A 21,800-nucleotide genomic window follows, 5' to 3' on the forward strand; every position below is an offset into this window, starting at 1 on the left:
CTTTCATACTGTGCTGTTCTTACACTCTCACCCGACCAAAAGAGCAATAATACACATCAGTCGACAGTAAGCAGGTTGAGTTGACAAAAACTCGGCTTTAAATTTTACATAAACGCCCTATACTATGTGATATCTTCTCATGCTATCTTTTCTCTCTGGTAGTATTTTATAGGTTTTTAACTGACCCATCCAACTGTATGAGGTTGGTGTCGACAGGCACATTGTCGCCTCCGGGGGCGGCACCCTCGCCACTGCTGGCTGCTGGCAGCGAGGGCAGACACTCCTCCTCCGGCTTCGGGTGCATCAGAATGAACGGCAGTTCAGCCACCAAATCCCTAAAACATCAAGCACAACTAAATACTAGGCAGCAATTTAAAACTTGAATTCCTAAAAGTATCACCTAATATCTGATTGGGTCATTTTTAATTGTAGAGGATTAATATTTTCAATACAAAATTGTAGGTTGTCGTTAGCAGAGTGGAAAGATAAAGTATTTTAGTATTTGTATTGTTTACAGGCATTTACATTACAAATTGTAAATTCGTACCAATCATGTTATATTTCTCGAATAATGAATTATTCTTGTAATGAATAAATTATCATAATATTTTTTTAAATTTTCTGAATTATTTAATTATTGTGAATATTTTAATGTATTTTGAAAATAAATTTCAATTTCCATAAGAAAAACTATTTTATAACAAAAGCATGTATAGCAGTTTGTGAATCTAGGAAATCCAGTTTACAATAGGTTTTTTTTTATCAAGACCTTAACCAAGATGAAGATGAATTGAGTCTATTCATCTGGGTTTTACAAAACTGTTATGCTATATTATTTCAAAATGTTCTGACAAATGGCTCAATAAACAGCAACAAATAATTTTAAAAAAATTATTCTATAAATCAACTTCAAGTTGTTAGAACAGACTCTATAATATAGTTTTCATAAGAGGCTAATTTGAAACTTTGCCGACCCAACTATGAAGATGACAACTCTTTTGAACAATATTCGGTGTATTTTATGGCCATATTTCGACATTTATTCACTGAAGTTTCATCCATTTTGTATGCGTAGTATGTAGGCTATGTTACATAGTAGTTGGTTGTTAGACTATGTTACAGTGGTGATTTGAGTGGTGAAGTCGATGTCGGGTCACATCACACCGAAACATGTTCGATTCCAACTCTGTTGGGGCAGTTTAGGCCCAAATAAAAGAGTTTTGACACCAGTTCATTACTTCATATAATTAGTTGCATTACCGACTATCGAAAAATCAGTAACCATTTAAAGAGTTGTAATTTGTTGTTTAAAAATGTATAAATCTAGAACATAGGAAATAATGCTTACCCTCCTAATGCTCCTAGACAGAGCTTCACTTTAACTTTATATTGTACTATGATTCCCAGATTTTCTCTTTGAGATGGATCTGCAACTCTGAAACAAGAGATAGATTTACCGTGCAATTATAAACTATAATAGCCAAGTAGAATAATTCAAAAATAATACAATTCACGAAACATGAAGCATTTCAGTCTCTTTAAATCAAACAGTTGAGAAAATTAGTATTTGATTCTCAAGAATTTTCTTCTCAAATGAAAGTTGTTGGACATATTTCAGAAGACATTAAGTGCAACGTGATTCGTTGAATTCACGAGTAGTCCTTTACTAATAATAAACAATATTGGTGATTCGGGTAGTAAGAGTTAGCACAAGTTAGCAGAGTTAGAAAGTGTCTCTGCTGCTCTCACGTTTGCAATCTCAGAAAGAGTTTATGCTCGCAAGGGTGGACGTTTAGGCCGGTTACAGAGCTCGACCGACCGTCAGTGAGTACGTCAGTCGCACTTGTCTTTTCCATAGATATTCCAGGACTGACGGAACGCATGCGTACGGTCAGGACCATGCGTTTTATACTGCGTACGAAGACCATCGGTCGAGCTCGTGCGCATCCGTTCATTCGATCGACTGACGCGCTATTGAAGCAAATAGAAGCTTTCAGAGCTGTACTGATCAGTAGCCCGATCGCAACAAAACCAATGTGCTGACACCTCTGCACGATAATCAGCTGATATTAAATTGAATAGCATAATGAATGAATTCAAAGTCAATATTGTCATATTTGAATTCAGAGTTTTTCTATACATTTCTTCAATCAAATTTTTATTGGAAAAATCGTATATTATTATTATCCGAATTTATTAGCTTAGAGTGACTGCAAGTATTCCCAATGGTGATACAAGCTCGAAGTCACTCATCAAAATTTCTGATGGACATTCTGAGGTAGTTAAAAAAAGTATCTTCATCCCCAAGCCATGATGAATATAATGGTACTAGATTCCCATTGAAATGCTCTTTGGGTGACCATTTGGTGAACTTGATATCTAAAGCTGCGTTTACACCGGAGTTAATAACTAGAGTTATTAAGAAAAAGTTATTAACTTGACTGAATCTTCAAAACTTTCTCTTGACAAAAGTTAATAACTAATGTTTATAACAAAAAAAAATCCTTGTTATTAACAAGATCTTGTTACCAATATAATTGACTTCCATATAATTTCATTTAACGAGACTATTCATATGATGTAACATCCGGAATAAAAAGCAAAAAATTGTCTTCAAAATACTTTAAATTGAAACAGGTGTGATCATTAACATAATGATCTTCATCTGATCTAACGTAAACAAATCATAGGGCGTTAGGTTACACCAGAGTTAATAACAAAAGTTCTTAACTTATGTTAATAACATTTTCTTTTGGCTGCTAGTTTTGTTATCAACAAAAGTTAATAACTTTATCACGTGTTTCGTCTGCAGCTGTAGTTATTAGGGAACAGCTGTAGATGTAGGGTAGGGATGCTGGGCGAGGGGGTTGCGGGGAAGATGTTATTAACAAAAGTTGATGCGATAAAAGAGGCTTTTGTAATTAACATAACACATTTCCTTTGATCTTTACCAACTTTCGATGGATAACATAAATCTTGTTGATAACAAGGAATTTTCTGTTAAAAACACGAGTTATTAACTTTTGTCAAGATAATTTTTTGTCGATTCAGTCAAGTTGATAACGTTTGTTAATAACTCGTGTTATTAACTTTGGTGTAAACGCAGCTCAATATGATGTTAGTGACTTTTGTAATTAAAATCAGTTAATAACAAAAATGTTGAAAACTTGTGTTATTAACTCCGGTGTAAACTCAGCTTAAATCTTTTAATCTTTCGTTTACGAAGATGATAAGCTGCAATTGAACAATCTGTAAAGGCGTCCAATTAAACAATCTGTAAAGGAGTCAGAAAAACTGATGTAAATTATACGCATATAATATGCGTATGGTCAGGATGGTGCATACGCACTGACGGTCGATCGAGCTCTGTAACCGGCCTTAAAGGGATGGACTGATTTCTTGAAGTGAGAGTGTATTTTTGGTACTCTGGTTTAAGCAGTGAAGAGCATAGTAATTTCCCACTCTTCCGTGTCATCCGCCTCATTTCAGGGAATCTGTAGAGATTTCTACAGCGAGAAGGACTTTAAAACGACTTCATGGAGAATTGGAGACTTCCTATCACTCAAATCGTAATTTATTTATTTCATTAACACAATTACAGCATCAAATAAATGATTGTGATAGAATCAACAGAATAAACCTAAACATGTGTCCCTAATTTTTGATAATAAAATAGTTTAAGTGAGGTTATGTAAACTCTTCTTATAAAATTTTAAAGTCCATAAAAGGCGCCTCAGCATGGCAGTGTAATCTTAAGTACAGCGTGCACTAGGTCGGTGGAGTGGCGAGACGCGGCGCGGAGAGTTTCTGGACTTTTCGGGGTCGGAACCGCGTCGCGCCGCGCTCCTAGTGCACGGAGGTCAGGTCGGAAAAATTCCGCGCTCGGGTAACTTCCTGAGGGCTTGGCTGTTTCCGACCTCTGATTTAGTAAACAGCCTGCTGTTCTGTCGTCTTCCAGTTCACATTCTAATCAATTACCTACGGTGACGGTAAGTTAATAGGATGTTCCAACATTTTCTGTTTTTCCCTTGATAGTTCCACTTTCTTTGCTTCCACAACTGCCAAAAATAACATTTCTTCACCTGAGTCATCCATCACTCACGTCTGCCACTTAATCACAACCTCAAATTAGAACTCGAACTTCAACAACTATGTCTTAATTCAAATCACAATTGATAAGTCTACGTCACGACTAACTAATCCAAAACGGCGCCGCGCCGCGTCGCGCTCGTAGTGCAACGAACCTTCCATTTTCCGCTCTCCTGCGCGCCGCCCCGCTCCACCGATCTAGTGCACGCTCACCTTTATCAGGTATCAATGAGTACCAATTCTCTCATATTATAATGCTATAATTATTGCTTGCATGGACATTTTAAAACGAAAAGTTGACCTAAACATCAAAACTGTACCGAGTAACTTACTAAGATTCACTTCACAAAGACCATCAACGGCGAGTGGAAGTTTAGTTACTTGAGCTGATAAATTTAGTTTATTTATTGAAATTCTTAGAACTAATAATCTACTTTTTTAAATGCCTATTATAGAAAGTGGAATACATTCATACAATAAGGAAACTGCTACAATCAAAATAAGAATTTACAAATTACATTCAGGTACATTAATTGGTTTTCTGGATGTATCAATCTAAAAGGGTTCAGGGGTGAAAGCCAAGACTAGGGCATTTAAAATTTAAATTAAATTTGATGAAAGGTTTTGTACAGTAAGCTATCAAACAAAAACTTGAAAAATCAAAATTTTGTCATGCAAAATGTTCCCTTATTTCACTGTTTAATCAGTCTGTCATTTTTTATGAAGTACAATTCTATTTTATTACTTTTCCCGTATATCATAAAACTGCATTGAAGCTACTTATAACAACTTAATGAATATTATAAATTCACAATAAAATTTTACTTGAGATGATCATTATGTTGGTACTCTTAAATAACAAGTACAGTTTAAATACTCCTCTTTAAATACTCTTGTTACTTTAGTAACAAGACAGTACAGTATTATTGGCTAATCAATGTGTTATATCAACAAAAAGTTTAGCCAATCGAAAATAATATTTGGAAGTGTATTGTATTAAAACCAACCCAAACATTGACTTATCTTAAGGCTGTCCACCACGCTTTTGCAAAGTATTTCGATTTGGATAAAATGAAGTTAGGGTACCTAAATCGAAAAAAATATAGGGAAAAAATGTTCTTATAATTTATACTGTTTGAGAGCGTCTAAATTTGAAATCTTTGGGGAGATTTATTGCCGAATCGATAGAAAATTAATTAATGAAATTTTGAGGGTAAATTTCCAAGATTATTTTTGAGACTGTTCCCTCAAAATTCCATGAATTTGAAATGAAAAATAATAAAAAAGTTTTCTTTATAAGTCAAGGTTTCCTTATAAATTTGTTCCATTTGGGCAACCTGATAGTATCCAAATCGAAATATTTCGAAAAATGTCACCAGTAAAAAGCCTTAAAGACCTCATAAATAACCATTTATTGAAACTGGAGAAGTTTCACAGATATTTCGCTTGTTCATTAGAACACAATAAACTGCGGAAATAAAAGGAAAACGTTTTTGGTAAGCTGATTTTTGTTGGCCATTTATTGGGCTGAGAGATTCTCCAATAGATAAATGATATTCTAATTTTCCAAACTCTAAAAATTCCTAGTTTTTCTGTTAAGAAAAAGTACAAAAAAATACTTGACTCTTGGTGCCGGTTGCACAAAAGTCGGTTAAATTTTAACCGTGAATAATTCCATGAGAACCAATCAGAGAAGCAGTCTTATCAAAAAGGCCTTCTCTGATTGGTTCTTGTAAAATTAAACACGGTTACAATTTAACCGGCTTTTGTGCAACCGGGCCTTTGTATTTTTCAAGTAGAATTACAATGTTTCACTGACCTACTTGGATCGTTACACCGGTACATTATAAGTCTTTCAACAATCTATAGAACCTTGTATATTAATCTTGACTGGAAAAAAGTAACAGACTAAAACCAAAACCTCCAAATTAATTACGAACAATATTAATCCTCCATGAATAAATATCCCAAATTTCATTTTTTCACAATGTATTGTGATAATATCCAAATTGAGTGAAAACCCCCTGTTATAATGTATCATGCACTACTTTAACTAAAAATACACAAGTCTAGTCCAACAACTAATCCCAAAAACATGCATCTTACTCTAGTAATTTTAATCATAAAAATTGAAAAATCAATCAGTCCTAGTAATTGTTTCTTGACTTTTCGGATAGATAATACAGCTTTCTCCAGAAACATTTCCTCCCTAGTCAATACAAACTGTCCCAGTATTTATGAGCATGCATTTCCTTGAACAGTTAGGGATAGAATTAACATAAATAGAATACAGCTGTCCCTCGATAATCCGACAGTTAAGGGACCGAGAGAGTGCCGGATCGCCCAAAATGTCGGATTACCAAAAATGCCATATTATCAAAGATGATTTATTCTTAATGTGTTTGAGCACAATGTAGTCAAAAAAAGGAAGAAGAAGTAAAGTTACATGTAATTTATCAATACCAGGATACAAAATGATAGTACATGTAAGTTTTTAAAAGAAATACGTAAAGCAATTCAAGTGAAATATACAATATGTACATACATATTTACACATTAAAGAAGTCTGTGATTTTGATTGTGATGCATTTTGCTGCCGGCAGCGCGTCGGACTACCGAGTACATCGGATTATCGAGGGATAGCTGTATTCTGCATATCTTAGGTGAATTTACTTATTATCGAGCGTTTAAATAGGTTCAATCATCAAACACTCAAGTAGAATAATTTATTTTTCGGAATAATCACGGAGGGAGGAATGTAGTTATCCAAATTATTACATACAATGCCTAATACAAACATGAAAAAAGTTAAATAACAAAATAGAATTGTCACAATAACATTGAAACGATAAACTAGCTCGGGTTCTTACACCATGATAAATGTCTAGTCAATTTTACAAATAAACATGAAGTTAAAGAAAATAGAAATCGTGTGAAATTAATCTCAGACTTATTGAATTTCGCCTATTTCTCATTTATATGAGTATGATATTTGGCAGATATAAGAGAAGTTTTTCTCAACTTTAATTATTGGAAAAGAGATTTTAAATTATTATAAATTGGTTGAAATACTTTTTGTTTAGAAAAAGTTCGAGATTTGTCATAAGGTAATCCATTTCATCGTAAGAGGTAGATTATGTAATAGAACTTGGAATCATTAATCTAGCTTCTCTAGTAATGTGAAACTGGCTACTGACGATCGTTTTAACAAGCCGCCCACAATGTCCTACGATTGGCTGAGAATCAGCTGTTAGAGATAATTAGCCATTCGAGGAACATATTGGGTGGTATGTAGGCTCGTTGGAACGATTGTCAGTGGCCGGCTTTAGAGGCTTTTCTAGCCATTTGATTCTGGACGTATACATGCATAAAGTAGATAACAGTGTGAAGTGGTAGTCAGTTTGCCGTCTGCTATCTTATCTTATCTGTAATAAAACACAAACATGATCGATCGAAAGTAATCGACTCACAATGTGCTAGATGCTAGATTTGTATCCTCGTGTTTTAATTGTCCGTCTAGAGCAAGGCCCCACTTGTCTTTGTTATTTGCCAGCAGTGGTGTAAGAGTGAATACTTTTGACAAGGTGAATCCGGGGCCGATAGGACAACCCTCTCTAAAACACACAAAAACAATTCACAACCTCTAATTGTCTAGAGTGCAAAGCGGTGCCAACCAACACCCACAAGCAGCACAAGTATGTCTAAAATTGTCACAAAATTAAAACAAGATGCTTGAACCATTACCTCTAGATTGAAGACAAAACAGATTGAACACAACTTGTGATGAGATTCGAAAGCATAATTAAAGATACACAACGACAAGCCAACAGTTTGAAAAATATATTTGCATAGTTGTTCTTATCACAAAAACTTTTCCATCTCATCTATCTCGAATTTTCCAAATACATAGAATGGGAAAGCAAATTTTGATCAAAACGTTATCTCTACTCGAAGAAATAGAAATTTGAATTCAACCCGTTATTATTTAAATGTGTGATATATTCTGTTCAACATTTAAATATTCAGAAATGGAATAAAACATTAATGAATTTGTAAAATTGGTATTCACATGATACAGACAGAATTTTAATTACTGTGAATGATTTTAGAAAAATTAATCTGTCAAAAAATTGTAAAATGTAAAGGAATTTGTTATAGATTCAGATAATATTATCATAATTTCAATTTCATCACAGAGAATTGAACTGAATATGATAATCTTTTAAAGCTATTTGTCAGATTAATTAATTATAGTTACATTGATTTTGTATTGTTGGAATAAAGACAGATTCTCATAAGATTGGAAAACCATTGAATGTTATGCTTGGAATCATCCATCAATCAAGAAGTGGTTAAATCTGCTTCAACTCAGCCCAAACCAAATAATAGAATTAGTGTAGTTTGCCGATTACCAAAACGAAAACTTGTAACAGAATAAGTAAGTAAAGGATGAAGACCAGATGCGTTGCGTTGTGGTGACTCACAACTCACAGTGTAGACGAAGCGAGATTTGTGTCTTCGTGTTTGAGTTGGCCGTCGAGCGCTAGGCCTCGCTTGTCCTTGTTATTGAGCAGAGTTGGACGAACCATGTAAACCTTGGAGAGGGTGAAACCCGGTCCAACTGGGCACCCCGCGCTAAATCCCAAACACATCACACTCAACTCATCACATAACTACTCACTATATTTATGCAACCCTTCATCCAATTACATTCACTCAATGGCCGATAATAGTTATCTTCATTAAAAGATAGATTAATTAAAAGAATATTGTTTGCTAGTATTTTTTCTCATTGTGAGATCAATTTCGGCAATATTGACAGATAGGTATAGCAAATTGAATTAAAAATAAATTATTCCTCCTAAATTAAATGCATTATTCAATACTGGTTAACTTCTCCATTGAAACTGTTCTTCGTAACACTTTGTACTTTCATTATGTATTATCGACAGATGCAGTATTTTGAAATATAATGAAGATATGTACATTCGTTCCTTCTTATAAAAACAACAAAATTATTGGATTGAACATTATAATATTGAGAACATACGATTTTTGCATTGTCTGCATTGTTTATCCAATCGAGTTTTGCTCATTCCACAAGACTGGATTTTTTAGGATGAAAAAAAATTGTAAACTTTGAATTAGTATTGCCTGCTATTAAAAATTATTTCACTTTTTAACGTACATATAATTTACTTCTGAAACTGTAAGGGATTGGTCAAGGGATGATGACGATTTTCAATTAGAACGCCAATTGTATTATATTTCGAGAAGATCGATTTAGAAATGAAAAATGATGGGTTTGATAAGAAATGTGTGTACTTGTAAAAAATGACCGTCAATAGGATTTTGTTATTGAAAAAGAGCAGTAAGTAAAACATTGGATACAAATTTACAATAAACTTAAGCCTTCAGGTAGCACACTAGTTGGTAGCACACTTGTATGGAAATAATTCAAAACTTAACAGGTATCAAGCAAGCAAAGCATTTCTTTATCATTACTATAGCTATGCAGGGTCAATAATACCGTATCGTAGGATGAAACAAGTATTATTTCATCTAATTTTCTTCACAAGCTCTAATAATGGGTGTTACTCATGGTATGAATGCTATGTACTACAGTAGTTAGTTGAAATGGCATTCATTCGAGTATAATGTAAAACACTATGAGCTAAAGTCTGATTGGCGTAAAAGTAGTATATTATCATGATTATCTTTCTCTACAAATATTTCAGATTGTAGCATTTTCAACTGTTCTATAAAATTGCATATTTTCTAATTTATTTCAGATACTTGTAAGCTAAGCTTATACCAGAATGAATCATCTTTTTTGTGAAGAGCATAGGCAATGAAAGTTATTCATCACTTCTTAGAAGAGACGAGTTACTTATTCCTTTGAGTATATTTTTGATACCAATAAGCAATTAGAATCACATCATTTCTCAATCTCAATAATTTAATAAAATATTATCTACAGTAATTATTTAATTACTTCCAGGATATAATAGCAATTGCAAATATATTATATTTAGAGCGATAGTTTATTAAGACATTAGGATTGATATTTGAAATAGTTATTCTTACTCGCTTTCGGCTTCAGCTACTGTGCACTTATACTGGGCTGTTGAAAATAGGCATATGTCAGCGAATTGCCTCACTGAAAATAACGAAAAGTGTGGTCATAATCAGTAATAAAAAAATAAGAATGAGGAAATCAGTTAACCAATTAAATTTGCATGTTCAAATAAATATCATTACTGCTATATTGTTTCCGTAAGTTGTAGTTATGAACTATATGTTCGATATAAATACTTACATATATTTATACATATAAATTCTGTGTAACATTTCAGATTATGAATACTTACAATAATAATGCGTCAAGTTAATGTTTAGTGATTTAATTTTGAGCTTTCTTTCAGACTCAGAGAGAATAACAATTACATTTAATACAACATATTGTATCAAATTCCACCAATTCTACATTAAACAATCAAACTCCTTGTTCATAGTGTTTAGCGTAAATGATTCGAAAAACCACAAATAAACGATTGATGATGACTTACCTGATACTTTGATTTTTTTAACAGTTCTATTAGAATTATTCGCTATGTGTACGTTGACAGCAATACTCTCACCATGATGATATAACTGAAAAGAAAATAATAATTACTTTTTCCGAAAATTGTTAGAGATTTCAAAATATTTTCATGAATCTTCAATTTTCGTTGTATTCAATTTGAAGAGTTTTACCACTGACGTTAAATAGGCTAGGGTACTTGAAGTCTTACTACTCTACTGGGCGAAAATTCAACAACCGGTAATGATCATTGGAATATTGCTTTTCAAACTTGTTTTTAAACTTTATTCATCTAAGGAGACATACATTGGAAACTTTCCCCAATGCCAAGGCATTGGCTGGATAGAAGCATGTTCGGAAAAAAGTGAATAGAGCTGCCATTCAGCAGCCAGCAGACAGCAACCATTCATGTCAGTGATTTTAAGGGGGCGCGACAGTCGAGACCGACGACATTCGAGGCCTACGACCGTAGAGGACTGTATTACAGTATTACAGTCTGTATTACTGTATTACAGTCCTCTACGGTCGTAGGCCTCGACTGTCGGGAGTGTACGAAAATTAGAGTGGCCTCAACTGTCGCCTAACGCAGGCGACATTTGAGGCCACTTTTTCAGGAGTCCTCTACCGTCGATGGCCTCGAATGTCGCTGGTCTCGACTGTCGGGCCTGTACAAAAATTAGAGACTCGCTTGCAGCAGGCAACAGTTGAGGACACATCCTACTGCGATTCCAGACGAAATACATTTTATAATGATTATAACTTCTGATTTGTTGAGAACTAAATAATGGAAACTTCCTTCATAAAAAAAGCATATGAGCTTTGAAGGTAGATAGTGCTTATTCTTGAAGGATTTTCAGAACGACGTATGATGTTATCATCATATGAAAGTAATCATGTAATTAATTTCATAAGCAACATCGTTAATGAAAATGAATAATTTGGTTTTTATGAGAAAAGCTCAATGTATATATTAATATAGATCAAGAAAATGTAAAATGTGAATGTCTGAAATTGATAAAAGTTATTGATTTGTAACAGGATATTGATTCGTAGAATAATATCCTACATCTATCATGAACTGAGAATTTGACATCAAAGTATCAAAAAGGTATTTACGAGTTTGAAAATTCCGTTGAAGCAACTAAGGTTATATTTACAGTTGTAAAGTTGCAATACTTATTCATAATATGGAAGGAATAATGGGATATTATTCAATTGCTGGTAAATCCATACAAATTAAATGATAATATTCTTTTGGTGCTGTCTACCATTCTAGAGAGCCTAGCGCAGGCGACAGTTGAGGCCTCTTTTTCAGGAGTCCTCTACGGTCGCAGGTCTCGACTGTCGGGAGTGTACAGAAATTAGAGAGGCCTCAACTGTCGCCTAACGCAGGCGACATTTGAGGCCACTTTTTCAGGAGTCCTCTGCCGTCGAAGGTCTCGACTGTCGGGGCTGTACAAGAATTAGAGTGGCCTCAACTGTCGCCTAACGCAGGCGACATTTGAGGCCACTTTTTCAGGAGTCCTCTACCGTCGCTGGCCTCGAATGTCGCCGGTGTCTACCGTCGCTGGTCTCGACTGTCGCAGGACTCTTCTGTCGTCTGCCTCGTTTGACATCGACCCGATTTTAATCTAAGTCTCACATAGCTGTATTTGATTTTATGTAACAACTCTGCGATCGGGCCTCTGTGGCTCAGGAATTTGTAAAGTTTAACTGATGGATGGAATTTCAAGAAAACATACATACCTAAAAACCATCGTTTTTGTTTAAAGAAGGGTTGAGGTGTTTGTTTCAGGTTTGATGAGTTTTGAGGTTTTATGAGAGCCGTCTGCCGTGGCTAGTCATGCTTTGTAACGCTCCGTTAATATTTTGTTTTTGAAACAGTTTTTCAGTGATTTGTGGGGTAAAAGTTGTGTCATTCTGTTGCATCAAACCTCCTTTACGTGGTGGTGGATCTAAATAGTAAGTAGTTGCAGCGGAGAACTTATAATATTTGTTTCAATGTGACCTATATTTGAAAAGAAAGAATATTTTCTTCACTGTACTTCAGTGAGGATCGGTTTTTATCGCTCAAGTTCAATTTACTTGAAGATAGCTGACATATTTCTGCTATCTTTCTTTTCCGACAGTTTTGGATTGTTGTTATTCTTCCTTCTATTCTGTTCTCCTTTTCCTAGTGTCCGTTCTTATCAGGAGCTTCCGATAATGTTCCCGCCTTGCTTGCTCTCTGGGCGCTTTCTCTCTCTCCTTCTATTCTCCTGCTTTCCTCTTGTATGGTTTATTTAGCCAACTAATACGGGTGATTATAGCTCCGAGAACTGATAGAGTGGCTGGGCGAGGAACCGAGATATTGGCGCCAATTATTCAAAATCTTGAACCATGACAATATTTACATATAAGAACACTAGAAACGGATTGGGAGTGTATTATAGAGATCAATGCTATAGGAAAAGCCATTCTCTTACCAACGGAGACTTAGTGTGGAGATGTAATAGTAAGGGCTGCGCAGGTACACTTACAACTGACGCAATGCTTGAAAAAGTAAAAGTAAGCAAGGTGAAACATTCCAAACATCCAGTACCCTCTGCTCCACCTAACTTGACAAATAGCCTTCAACCACAGAAAAGATTGGACAAAGTAGCTAATGCCTCAGTGACGCAGAGATTGTCACTCGACTCTGTGTTGAATAGTCGACGGAGGGGTGAGTTGAATGATGCAGAGTGTCAGACAGACGACTTAATTCTCAAGGAAGAGGATGAACTGATAGCACGCATAGATGAGTTGCTTTGTCATCGAGATGCACTCATTGAGGAAATCAAGGACATTAAAGATATCGGTATCTCTATAGTTCGAGATGATGTAGAATTTAAATTCGATCAGAATGCACATTCTCAAAGTATAAGTACGCAAACCGAATCTTATTACGGATTGACCACCAAGAAATGCAAGCCAGATTGTGATAGCTTGGATATCATTACTATTCGAGAACAAACAATCAAGATTTTGAATGAGAATAATAATACCCTTCACAGGGAGATTCAAGAAATGGAACTTGAGATAATGAAAAATTATGACAGGATAAATTCTATAATGCAAGAAAATTATGAATTGAAGGATATTGTAGCAAATCTCAAAGACCAGATTGATGAACTCCTCACAAAACAAATATGTGTTAACAATACTAAGAAAATTTTATTTCTGATAGTGAACGGCCAAAGCTAACAGTGACATGTGACAGCCAAGGACGTGACCTGTTTTCATATTTGGAACATTTTAATGATGGACTTAAGAGAAAGTATAATATTTTCAATCATGTACAGTCAGGTGCGCCTTTTGAAGTAGTCATGTCCTCAGTTCTGAATAAAAATGACATTGACACTTATACTGTAGATGATTATATTATTGTGATAGGAGGTACAAACAATATAAATCCGAGGACTTATTGTCGAGACCGAAAAGTGTTCATGAAATTCGCAACTAACCTGGAAAAACAAATAGCGGTATTGAATCATACCAATTTGATACTTGCAACGATTCCACAAAGGTTTGATTTGAGAGAGGATGGCTTGGAGAATGAAATTATCCAGGAATACAATTTTATAATCAGGAAGTTTGCAGCGCACAATAGTCATGTCAACATCCTTGACTTGCATCTGTTGGAGAGATATTGTCACACAAGGCATGGATTGCATTTAAACAAAAATGGGAAAAGAGCTACAGCTAAAAACATCTTCGAAATAATTAAAACGAATGAATCCTGTATTCACAATCAATCAGTTTTGGAGCCCTACTTAAATGCAAGTGAGTCAAAAATGAGGAAACAGACTGCATTTGTGCTTTCATCGACTGCAGGAACTGCGATCTCAGATTCAGCACTGGACACTACTGGCTGTGGGGAGGAGACCGCCTCTGTTGGTGTCGGGAGCGAGAGAGGAGAGTGCATGCACCAACAAGATACGTCTTCAACTTCGACTCCAATAATGGGTCGGGTGTCGCATCTTCCAGAGAATCTCGGCGGCATTGGTGACTGGGGACTAACATGCAGCGATTCTCTGGCTTCAGGTTGCCAGGAGCTCAACATTTCCAGCCCCTTCCTGGGGTATGGCTCTCCGGAACTTAAATCTCCGTACAGTCTAAAAGTCATCCAGTCATTAACACGAATGGCAAGAGGAAATTCTGCAAGTGAAATTATTAATGAGACTCTTACAAATAAGCCAGGAAACCATGAAACTGTCCAGGAAATACCTCTCAATGATAATAGTTTTTTAAGATTAACAGTGAATGGAGGAACTCTCCCGTAGAAACGGTGGGAACTAAAAAACATAATTATAGAAGTAGGGAAAATGAAACTATTAATGCAAAAAGTAAGTTTACAAATAATGTAATAATCTTCAATCAAAACATCCAGCACTTGGAGTCAAGAATAGACTCCCTAATAATCACATTGCAGGAATTAAAACCGGATATCGTAATAGTAACTGAACATAAATTAGATGAAAATGAAATTCAAAGAATCAAAATACCAGGATATTCCTGTATGAGTTGGTATGTAAGAAAGTCGTTTAAGGGGGGAGGAGTTTTAATATTAGTATCTGAAGAGCTAGTTGAATGCAAAAACATTATGGTAAAGGCAATAACTGTTATTAATGATGATAAAATCTTTGAAACATGTATGATAGAAATAAAAATAGGTAAGAAAAAATACATTGTAGCTGGATAGAACTCCTTCAGAGGATATAGAAGTGTTTCTTGATAAATTGAATAAATTTTTAGTAGAAATTAGCAAAATTAACCAGAATGTTGTAATCGGAGGAGATTTCAATGTGGATGTTTTGAGGGAGGGTAAAAAGAAATTAGATTTTATAAATGTAATGAATATGAATGGATTTAGACATACTATAGAAATACCTACTAGAATAACTGAAACTTGTAAATCAGCAATCGACAATTTCATTACCAGTCTCAACAAAACTTCTATTAAAGTGGAATGTTTGATAACAGCTCTATCAGACCACGATGGACAAATTTTCCATATTTTAAACACAAATAATAAGTGTGAAGGTTTAAAGACTAAAACAATGGGTAGGAAGTTTGGGAAGTCCCAAATTCAGCGCTTTATAAATGATCTAGATAAATTGGATTGGACTGAGCTTTATCAGAGTCCTGTAGAAAACAAATTTTCATACTTTAACAATTTGCTCAAATATTATTTTGATCTTCACTTTCCGTTGGTAGAATAGTAAGAGCGAAACAATTTAGTAATAAGTGGATTGATAATGAGATTGTCGACGAACATAAAAGGCTAATTGAAATGCATCAGCGATACAGGAAAGACCAAAGTAATATAAACTTAAAGAAAACTATAAAAGTACATAAAGAGCATCTAAAAAGAATTATCCTCTACAAAAAAAAGAATTATATTGACTCAAAAATAAAAAAATCAACAAATGTAAACAGAACAATATGGCAAATAGTTAACAATAAAACAACAAACAAAAAGGACAAGAAAGTTATTAAAAATATTGTACTTAAAGAGAATGGTATAGACATAGATGATCCGTATAAAATTTCAAACATGCTAAACATTGATTTTGTAGGGATGGTTGACACTCATGTCATCCCTTATCTAACCAAAAGTGACATAACAGATGAGAAAAATGAAAAAGTTACAAAATTATCATTTAGATGTAATACAATTGAAGAGAAGGACTTAAGTAAAATAATAGATTCGATAAAACCAAAGTGGTCAGCCGGCTATGATGACATACCAATAAAAATAATCAAGGATGCTAAGTCATCACTCATCAAACCTTTTTTGCACGTAATCAATGCCTCAATTATAACTGGAGTGTACCCAAACGAATTAAAAATATCAAAAGTAATACCAGCATATAAGAAAGGAGATCCATCTGATCCTCTCAACATTTGAAAAGTGTGTACTAGTTCAGTTAATTGATTATTTTGAAACTAATGGTATACTTGACAAAGAACAACATGGCTATAGAAAAAACAGGTCAACCATTACTGCTTTGATAGAGTTCATAGAAAACATTTTAGAAAACTTAGATGAGGGATTAGATACTGTAGGAGCATTCCTGGATTTAACCAAAGCATTTGACAGTGTGAATCATTAATTATTATTAAATAAACTTCAAAATTACGGAATTAGAGGTAAAGAGCTTAGCTGGATCAAGTCATATCTAGAAGGACGGCAACAGTATGTAAATATAAAGTATACAAGCAATAAAAATCAGTACAATATTGGATCAAACTTAAAATGTAATAACTATTCTGTACCACAAGGATCGGTGTTAGGTCCATTTTTGTTTCTGTGCTACTTAGGGGGGTTGCCTAAATATATGTGCGATTTAGTTGAAAATAGTAAATTATGCTTATACGCTGACGATATAAGTATGTGCATTGCTGATAAGGACTGGAACACAACAGAAATTAAATGTAACAATTCTATATCATCAACTAAAAAGTACCTAAATCATAGACATCTGCTACTTAATGATAACAAAACAAAGTTCCTCCATTTTACTTGCAGAAATTCAGAGGTAAAACAACTTAATTCCGTAAATAATAAGGAAGAAATCAAATTTTTAGGTCTATATCTTGAAAACACACTTAGTTGGTCCGTTCACATTCAAAAAATATGTAAAAAATTAAGCTCAGGAATTTTCGCGCTGAGACGACTAGCAAAAATTTCGAACTTAGAAACGTTAAAAGCAGTGTACTTTGCAATGATCCACTCCCACATTTTATATGGAGTTGAAATGTATGGAGGAACAAGCATCTCAAACTTAAATAAAATACTCCTATTACAAAAAGAAGCAATAAGAATAATTCTAAATCTTGATAGAGAGCAATCATGCAAGCCATTCTTCAGTGAGTTAAAGTTCATGACGGTGCACAGCCTGTACATTTATAGGACAATATTATATATAAAAACTAACGAATCTAGATTCTCACGGCAAGTAGATATACATAATTACAACACAAGAAATGAAAATAATTTTACAATAAAGAAACACAATAAGGAAAAATATAAACAAAGTCCAACGTACATGGGAATAAAATTTATTGGTTGTCTCCCAGGTTGCATAAGACATGAACCTTAATCAAAAGATGAGACACTCAATACCAATATTTATGAACTAACCCTGTAATGTATTTATTTAAAAATTTGAGTGTGTGCTATCTGTAATTGAAAAGTTACCTCTTTATCCAGAGATGCTTCCAAATGCAGTTTATTAGGACTCATCATAAATTCTTTACTAACTTCTACAGACGGTTGTTCTCCTTGTTTGCTCGGAGCATACATTATTTTCCTAATTGCAAGCCGTACAGAATTCCTGAAAACCGAAATTAAATCGTATTAACTATTTTATAAGTTAAAGTATTCACTTCTCAGTTTCCAGAATATATCATGCATTCACAATGTTAATAAATAGTCAAAGAAATATTTACTCATTCAATGAAACACAAAAAAACTTTCATATTTTGAAATGAAATGAGATAATTTATTGCCGTATTGAAAAATATACATGATAATTATAATACAATATAATTACATTATACTATAATATACAGCTTTCTATAGTATAGCTTTCTGGAAGTGCCTGTATCATTATTTTTGATTATTTTATTTATATATTATTATATATAATGATACAGGCACTTCCAAAAAGCCTCAAGCTTGAGCTCTGGAAAGGATTATGACAAAACTTATTCAAATAAGAAATGAGATTTGAGTAATGAGAAATAAGAATGAGTAACAAAGAGATGTTATATGTCGCAATAATTATTGTTAGTTGATAACTTTCTAAAGTTTATTTTTAATCCATTTGAACTGACTTTGTGATCCTCTTGATGATGAGACCAAGTAGAGCTAAGAAGGAATCAGAAACTAATTTCGAAGTCAAATTGGAAAATGACGCAGTTCTCAGTTGGGAGTATGCCTTTGGGAGTGCGTTTCAGAGAGCAGCAATAGAGCAAAGACATAAACTTGTGTGGTGTGAGGTACGGGTACGGCAGTTTATAAATTTAAAATAATTCCATCTAGGCTGGATTAAAAATGCAATAGCCTACTGAAGCTTATTTCCAATACTAAATTCGGAGGAGGGACAGTTTTGGACTGTGCCAGTTATTCTTCCAATCAATTTAATGATTTGTGCATTATTACGTAAATTAATTAATACTAGGCTCTAGTGTCAAAAATGATCATAGTTAAGGAATGAGACATTAATCAATCAGTAGTTATTCAATATTTTTCACTCGAAAAACAAGTTACTGTAACATGAATATACATTTCTAATTAATTAATCTATTCAATAATAAATATAAAATATATAATATAAATTGAATATGCCATTCAAAAGTTGAAAGACACAAACCAATTGGAATATTAACATTATTTCAGTGGATATGATGAGTTGAAATTTGAGTTTTAGCTATTCGAATGCTGATGATTTTATATTTTACGTTTCGAGTGATCATACAATGTAATATAGAAACGATATTTCAATTTCAAGTATAAGAGGGTTTTATAAACATTATATACAAAAACTATTAATTAGTAAATAAGACGTTGATCGATCTGATCTATCAAGAGAGACAACGAGAAATAAAAAAATATCTTATTGATTGAAATAAAGCACGTCTGGAAAGAGAAGAAATACAGCACTCAATCAAATAACTTGATGATAATCAAAGTAGTTAAGCAGTTAAAAGTACGAAATACATGAGTACATAAGAGATTGATTGATCTAATCTATCACAAGAGACAAAAAGAAAACAGAAATAGGAAAATTAGCTAAATGATTGAAATAAAGCATTTTCTGGAAAGATATAAAAGAGATACAGCACTCAAATAACTTCATGATTAAGCAGTTAAAATTACGAAATACACTCAAACAAAATGGATAAATATTCTCTTTTGCCTCAACTTTGCATTACACTTTGATAACTATAATCGGTGAATTTCCAATTTTTATGGTCTGAGGCTCAACTCACACTTACGCGACTCAGGTCGAGAAGAGACTCAACTCTAGTCGAGAGCATGTAGTTTCAAATGGTGACGTCGCGGAGGGCTAGAATCGACTGGTGTCGCCATTTAGAAACACATGCTATCGACTAGAGTCGAGTCTCTTCTCGACCTGAGTCACATAAGTGTGAGTTGAGCCTAAGAGTGCTTCATATATTATGATAATTTTCTGACCTGAAAATAATCATAGAGGAAAAGTCATGAAGAGATTCAAGTTTGCAGAAATTCTGAAATGGCAACATTTACCAATTCGAAACTACCCAATGAGGCTCTAGAGTAGTCCAGGGCTCATCTAGTTGAATGTGACGGCTGATTAGTATCAAACTGACCAAACATGAGCATACATAAAGAAAGTACATAATCATGGCACACAAACTGAGAAACTGTCTAGATAACGAATTCAAAATAAATACCTTTTATGAGGTTTGTCATCTTGTGTTTCGCCGACAAACGCTTTCAACTCATAGTCGACGCCGCAGGGCTTGCCGGTGTCTCCGGGAGCCGGCTGCAGCGTCACTGACGCGGGGCAATGCGGCGGTAACTCGAAATAGAACGGGTAAGCGTTTGGCCCTAGCTTCTTCATGAGTCGTTCCTACAAGCACACACACAACAGCGCACGTTAAAGCAGCGCAAAATTCATAAGTTTTGGAAGTGAAGAGAACACTTCTTCATTCTGATGATAACAACAATTGAATTTGGGTGATGAGGTGGAGGATAATGAACAATAAATGGCAAATGGAATGGGAAGCGAACCCAAGACCGACCCAAAGACCGCTGAGCTTTGTGAAATTTGAACTTGCTCCTTAGAATTAATAATTAAAAAAATCAGACAGTAAAGTTTTAGATTCTTCTTCCATTATCTTTTAGTTGATTATGTGCAAAAATAGTGTCTCTCCACACTAATATGATCTAAAACATGTTTGAGGCTTACAAGGAAATTTGCGAACTTGCCATTCAAATTTGTTCAAAATATTGAAACATCTCTCTTCATTTGTTCATCTAATATTTCATTTGAAATTTGTTCATCTCTCTTGGAATGATTTCATTCAAATGAAATTCCTCAGATCCATGAAATGTTCATTTATAAATGAGAGGCAGCTTATAGAACACATCATAATGTGGGTCACAATCAATAAAATTACTTGAAAGATAAAATAATGTGATTAGTGAATAAGGTCAACTTACTTGTAGCCTAGTTAGAGGCCTTTTCGAGGATGTGCTCTCTTGAGGAAATATTTGCTCAGCAGCTAGGTACAGATCCTTACGGAATGTCAATCCGAGTACATCCAGATCTTCACGGCCATAGCGAAATGCAGCCAGTACATGGCCGAATACTTTTCTCTCTTTCACATAATCAGGGTCTATTAAGACAACCCCATCTGAAAAAATCTCATCTCAAGTACGGTACTACCTCAATTCAACTGATTACAAGATATTTTTCATGTGTATTGGATATTGTTAAGCAGACCATCCACTTTAAGATCTGTTGTCTAACCTATTGGACTACAAGTAAGACTACTAGTCGGATCATTTCACGAGTCACCGCACCGACTGGAAAACAAAGGCTAGTCGGATGTCGGACCTTCGATTTGGACCTCTAGTTGAGGTCGATTCGACTAAGACTTCTAACATCCCATTTACGGTCCGAAGTCGGATCCAACTTTGTATGTTGGACGACAAATCGGATAGTGAATGGCCTGCTTTATTATTAAAGAAGATGAATAGGAGAATTTTAAATGAAATTGACAGCATCTAATCATTACTGATTAGGAACAAAAAGTGTGGGTGGAATTCGACACTCTTTGATTAATCTTATCTATTTAAATTTTGAATTTCAAGAGTATTTGGAAAAACACATCCCAGTGTTATTGGAACAATGTTTTTCATCTGAAATCAATTCAAGTGGATAGCATAACCTATAATTTTTATTCATTCATAACTCTAACTTCATTGTATTATCATTCATCCCATTGTAAAATAATAAATAATAAATTACTCAATTCTCCGGACATCAATTAACAAAAAAAAGATTACCCTTATTACGCTCTATTTTGTAGTAGTCTTAGAAATACAAAATAG

At 34.2% G+C, this 21,800-nt stretch overlaps 1 protein-coding gene across 4 annotated transcripts in view; it reads right to left on the reverse strand.

Annotated features, from left to right (window-relative positions):
• Positions 1–21,800, reverse strand: part of LOC111051847 (beta-arrestin-1) — an 83,199-nt gene that overhangs the window by 14,631 nt on the left and 46,768 nt on the right. The window contains exons 5-13 of one of the 4 annotated variants that reach the window (XM_039420086.1): positions 20,907–21,100; positions 20,135–20,313; positions 17,895–18,030; positions 10,659–10,743; positions 10,177–10,249; positions 8,581–8,724; positions 7,560–7,703; positions 1,349–1,435; positions 186–335 (exon numbers count right to left, since the gene is read on the reverse strand). In XM_039420086.1, coding sequence (XP_039276020.1) covers positions 186–335; positions 1,349–1,435; positions 7,560–7,703; positions 8,581–8,724; positions 10,177–10,249; positions 10,659–10,743; positions 17,895–18,030; positions 20,135–20,313; positions 20,907–21,100 — 1,192 coding nt within the window. The remainder of the gene's footprint in view (positions 1–185; positions 336–1,348; positions 1,436–7,559; positions 7,704–8,580; positions 8,725–10,176; positions 10,250–10,658; positions 10,744–17,894; positions 18,031–20,134; positions 20,314–20,906; positions 21,101–21,800) is intronic. The other 3 variants (XM_039420100.1, XM_039420093.1, XM_039420104.1) reach the window with 3 other exon arrangements.

Source organism: Nilaparvata lugens, chromosome 1 (genome assembly GCF_014356525.2).
Source record: "Nilaparvata lugens isolate BPH chromosome 1, ASM1435652v1, whole genome shotgun sequence".
Classification (NCBI taxonomy): Eukaryota; Metazoa; Arthropoda; class Insecta; order Hemiptera; family Delphacidae; genus Nilaparvata; species Nilaparvata lugens.